Raw genomic sequence first — 6,023 nt, forward strand, 5'->3', positions numbered from 1 at the left:
AAAATCAGTCAGCTATTCTGAGAGAGCAGTCACCTAGCAACAGTCACAGGAAATGCCAAATTATCAAACTAAAACAGCTCTTACTTTATTTGGTCAAAGGAAAAGCTTACCAGAAAAAGCAGACAACCAAGGAAATGGAGATTCATAGTCCTACCTTTCTTACACTTTAGTATCCTATGCAAAATATTTTCATGTTTCACTTAATCTGTTCAAAGGATATTTACCATTTACCGAATGCCTACTCTATGGTTACTCAAATACTGCCCTTCAGAAAAAAATTAATACAGAACACTATCTAGAGGTAAATTTTTAAACAAATGGAATATGAAATTCTAAATGTGATATCACATGATACTTTAATTCGTCACCAAAATTACTTCACATTAATCTAGTCAGAAATCAGTGTTCCACACAATTGAAAAACAAGTTGCTTTTCACACCCCAGAGAAGCAAAGCTAAATTATAACTGGATTGATAGATAAGATAGATAGATAAAGCTTAGGAAAATCATTCTGCCTAAAACACAAGTTTTACCCAGTGATGTATATATTATTTTTCATTTATTAAATTATCCTCATAGTCATGAATATTTTCAAAACAAATCAGCTGTTAACATTCCACACACTTACTGCTAAAACAACTTTCTCACACTCAAATAATTCAAATCTTACAGCTAGAAAGGAACCTAACACATCAACAAAACCAAATCCTGTTACGGTATTGATAAGGGAACAAATAAAGAACGTTTTTAAATCCTTATGAATAGTAAAATGCTACCTAAAAATTTCAAGATCATTTCTCCTTTTCATGAAAAGGAAAAAGTATAAAATTAATGCATAAAAATCAAATGAGGTAGCAAGAATTAAAATTTTCTAAGAAGACACTCAGATATCCACACTCACATGGATCTCATTAATTTAACTATTGCAACTTAAGTGTAAAATCTTTCTAGACACTTCTAAATCTGGCCATGAAATACCTGAGAGCGTAACTTCTGTGGACACACGGTCGATGATAAGTACATCATCTGCTCCATCATCACAAGCTTCCACATAAAATTTTTCAGGTGTGATATGCCTAAGAAGAAATTTAAAACCAGAAATAACGAAGTGAAATGAAGACTTCCAAAAAAAACTATTATAACAATTTAACAATGTTTAAATTTGACATCATTGGGCTTCCCTGGTGGCGCAGTGGTTGAGAGTCCGCCTGCCGATGCAGGGGACACGGGTTCGTGCCCCGATCCGGGAGGATCCCACATGCCGCGGAGCGGCTGGGCCCGTGAGCCATGGCCGCTGAGCCTGCGCGTCCGGAGCCTGTGCTCCGCAGCGGGAGAGGCCACAACAGTGAGAGGCCCGCGTACCACACACACACACAAAAAAAAATTGATATCATTTTCCCAGCTTCTGAATAAAGCTATTATGCTGTCCTTATGTGTTCACTGCAACTCTTTTCACCTATTATGCTGTCCTTATGTGTTCACTGCAACTCTTTTCACCTAATTTAATGCTGATAAGGTTTTAATTTGCTGTAAAACTACCACTCTGACTTACATAAGAAAATCATACTAAAATCTAATTTATACTCAACATGGTACAGGAGGCAATGTAGCACAGTAGTCAGCACATTCTATGGAACCAGACTGACTGTGCTGTGTGAATTTGGGCACGTTACTCCTCCCCTGTGTTCCTCAGTTCCCTTATCCACAAAATAAGGATAATACCAGACTCATTAAATTGCGTTGTTGTGAGGATAAAATGAGATAATCTTTGATAAGCACTTAGAACACGTGACACATAGTAACCCAGATTTAAATATTAGCTAAAAACACTAAGAAACACATTTCCAGGAAATTGTTTAAAATAAACTACTTTAACATTTTTGTATTTTGTTTGAATGCCACTGATGTGTTCTGGAAAAAAAAAAAAACCTCATCCTGCAAAGTAAAAAATAAAGGGGGTAAAATTAGGGTCGGGACAGAGTACTCAGAATTTTTGCAACTTTGTAACCTGAGTCCAACAAAAATTAACAGTTGGCTCCTCAGGAGGTAACATGGATAACTCCAGGCAAGCAATTCAGCATGGCTGGGGACTGCCTCAGGAAATAACATTCAACAAAAACTAAATAAAGTTAAAATAAAGATTTGCAGGCACTAAAACAATGGAGACTGAGGCTGTTGTTAAGGTGGGCACAGGAGTAAATACAGGTATCTGCCGGGGATTGGTTCCAGATACCAAAATCTGTGGATGCTCAAGTCCCTCATATTAAATGGTGCAGTACAGTCAGCCCTCTGCAACCGTGGATTCAACCAAGTTGGAACCTGCAGGTACGGAACCCGCAGGTACGGAGGGCCTCCAGGAGCTGACCAGAGTTGGGGCGAGAACTAGCTTGTTTGTTTTTCCAGGGACTAATCTCTGCTGTTCTTAAACCACACTTGAAAGAACATCTGTCTGTGCAGCAGCCAATCTGAGGGCTTTTCCCTTTCCTTTTAAATTCTACTCCCTCTATTCTACTCCTCTTGCCAATGAAAAATCTTATATAAACCCACACACCATCACTGACATCACTTCTTACTTACTGACCATGTAGAAGCTTTTTGGTGTTATAGAAACAAGTGCTGTAGCAGAACAAACTGTACTGACCATTTTTGACTATAAGTTTTTGAGGAATAATCAACGCTTAATTATCCAAATATAACTTACATCCTTTTATGGTTCATCTATAACTAACTTCTTAATATTTCCTCCATGGGGTGGGAGTGGGGTATGCCAAGGAAATGAAAGTCAATTTTAATACAAAATAAGAAATGCAACAAAGGAAACAAATCTGCTTCAAATATGGCAGTCTTTAATTCAAACTAAATATATGTTCCTTTTTATTCCTGAATAGTAGTCCACTGTATGGATATATCACAATTTGTTTATTCATTCACTTGCTGATGGACATTTGTGCCGTTTCCAGTTTAGGATATTATGAATAAGGCTTCTATGAACATTCTAGTACAAGTCTTAAGGCAGACACATGCATCATTTCTCTTGGATGACTACTTAGAAGTAGAATGGCTGGGTCATATGGTAGTTGTATGTTTAACTTGCACAGAGAAGGGAAAACGGGAGTGACTACAGACACAAGGAAACTTTTAGGGGTAATGACTCTATTCATTTGATACTGGTGATGGTTTCACAGGTGTAAAATATATCAAAATGTATCAAAGTGCATGCAATAAATATGTGCAGTTTATTGTATGTCAACTATGCTTCAATAAACCTATAAAAAGAAAAGCAAAGTGAGAGGTCCTGAAACAAACTAAGGGAAGTATAAAAAAACTTCCAGACAATCTAGTCATAGGATAGTTACCTCTAGTCTCAAATCATTAAAAAAAAAAAAAAAAAAAAAAATCCAACACATCAGTCCATATCTGCAGAAGATGTTTTGTGCAAGGGTAAGTTGCACTCCAGGAGTAAGTCTATAAATTTATTGAAAAGCTACCATGTGCTAATAAGCATTACACAAGCACTAGGGACAAGGAGGTAGGTGATAAATAAAAAAACAAGTAACAAATAGAAACAAAAATTTTAAACAAAAAGTAGACCTGAAAAACAAGACTTCTTTATAAAAGCCTTTGGAAAAAATTCTTTCTCTAAATCAGAGGGCATTTTATAAGCCTCACTCTTTAGAATCCCTCCACACCCTAACAACCCCCAATCTTTTAAATGCTGTTTAAATGCCTGTGCATCAGATGTCCCACTGCATTTCCAGGTCTTAAACAGGCTCAGGATCTGAAAGAGTCATGTGAAATGCTTTCCTATAATGGAAAATGCTTTCCTACAATGAAGATTTCAATCATGAGAAGGATGTGACAAGTTGTTGATAGTTCTTGAGATGTTGAGGTCACGTGCAGGGACAGGAGAGTGGCGTCAGGCTGACAGCCAGCAAGAAAACAGGGACCTCAGTCCAACAACCACAAGAAAATGGATTTGGTCAACACCCTGAATGAGCTGGATTCTTCCTCAGAGCCTCCACTATGAAACATTTGATTTTAGCCCAGTGAGACTCATATTGGACTTCTGACCGACAGTAACTAAAAGATAATACATTTGTATTGTTTAAAGTTTCTAAGCTTATGGTAATTTGGTACAGCAGCAATAGAAAACTACTACAGTGATCAAATCCCTCCTGGAATGAAATAACCTCCACATTAACTCCTGGCCAAAACACAAAAACACTTTATCTTCCTGGAACAAAGCAAAGAGATGTTTCCTTCAATTGAGTTTGATACCTAGTGTGTTAGTTTCCAAGTGCTGAAACATTTTAAAAACCATTTTTAATGGAATATCTTTAATTTATATTTTATTAAACCAAGGTTTTTTCCTTATGTCTTAACCTAAGTATAAGTAACAATGTTTTCTTGACTGACTAGGATCTTGAACACATCGATTTCTGGGCCATCCTACCAAAAGATGATTCCTTCAAATTCTAGTAACACAGTATGGTGAAAAAATTACAGGTTTTAAGCTCTTACAAACCTGGTTTGAATTCCAACTCCATGCTTACTGTCATGAGTCCCTGAACAAATCACTGAACTTCCCAGCTCAGCTCTCTCTCTATTAAAAAGTGGTAAGTGATCAGTGAGGGTAAATGAGAGAATATGCGTGACATGCCTGGCACTAAGAAGAGACTCCACGAAACGGTGGCATTATTATTTTTACTAAGTGACCTCAGACCACTGAGTTTTAGTTTTGTTTCTCTTCTGCTGTCTCAGTCTCCTGACAAAGCCATCACCACTGCTCCTACTCAGCTGCTTTAGTTTTACATTTGAGACAAAGGCTGATGAATGCTACACAGTTCTGACCACGAGTGAAGTCCCTGGGTTTTATTATATCCATCTTCTTCATATTGCTCAGGGCCCTAAGCTCTTCTAAATTCACAGCTGTATTTGGGGGGGAAAAGCTAGCACAGTTTACTTCACACAAATGGTGTTACTTCTTTAATAACTAATGTTATTCTTAATATAAGAGATGATTATCAACATACAATCTCAGAAATCAAATTCCTCCACTTTTTCAATACAATGGACAAAAACACAAAGCTTGCATCTAAATAAACAGCCAGTAAAGAAATGCATACTGTGTTCCCTCAATAGCTCCACCATCTTATACTTTGACTTCTTTTATCTATATACAGTAGGCCCTCCTTATCCATGGATTCCACAAGGGCGGATTCAACCAACAGTGGATTGAAAATATTCAAGAAAAAAAAATTCCAGAAAGTTCCAAAAAAGCAAAACTAGAATTTGCTGAACACCAGCAACTATTTGCATAACATTTACATTGTATTTACAACTATTTACATAGCATTTACATTGTATTAGGTATTACAGAGATTATTTCAAGTATACAGGAGGATGTACATAGGTTATATGTAAATACTATGCCACTTATATACGGAAGTTGAGCATCTTTGAATTTGGTAACTGACGGGGGCCCTAGAACCAATGTATTTAAGCTTCTCACCTGCAAAACTTCTACCATAAAAATAAATTATTTGAATGAAGTCAATGAATTTAAAAAAATCATACAAGTTTTGGTGTGTTACCTAACAGGAACCTTTTAGTCAGTGAAATTTATTATAAAATCAAATATTTATAAGAGCAGAAAAATCTCCTATTAAAATTTTAATATGTATAATTATGTAAAATATATATATAAATAAATATATTTTAAAATGTACATGGAACAAAAAGTATCCCTAATATAAGCAATTAAAAATTTTTCCCCAACTTGACATTTAAATTTAAAACTGATCTGGAAGGGTGTGGAACACTGAAAAAATATATACATTTTGGGGACTTCCCTGATGGTGCAGTGGTTAAGCATACACCTGCCAATGCAGGGGACACGGGTTCGAGCCCTGGTCTGGGAAGATCCCACATGCCACGGAGCAACTAAGCCCATGAGCCACAACGATTGAGCCCACACGCCTAGAGCCCGTGCTCCACGACGAGAAGCCACCACAATGAGAAG

General features: G+C 36.7%; 1 protein-coding gene across 1 annotated transcript in view; it reads right to left on the reverse strand.

Annotated features, from left to right (window-relative positions):
* The window catches only part of SACM1L (SAC1 like phosphatidylinositide phosphatase), a gene marked incomplete at both ends in the record, with an annotated part of 39,963 nt that extends 38,909 nt beyond the window's left edge, over positions 1-1,054 (reverse strand). Inside the window, one exon of the mRNA XM_079712529.1 lies at positions 980-1,054. Coding sequence (XP_079568655.1) covers positions 980-1,054 — 75 coding nt within the window. The remainder of the gene's footprint in view (positions 1-979) is intronic.
* Positions 1,055-6,023: the final 4,969 nt, after the last annotated feature.

Source organism: Hyperoodon ampullatus, assembly GCF_949752795.1.
Source record: "Hyperoodon ampullatus genome assembly, chromosome: 10".
NCBI lineage: Eukaryota > Metazoa > Chordata > Mammalia > Artiodactyla > Ziphiidae > Hyperoodon > Hyperoodon ampullatus.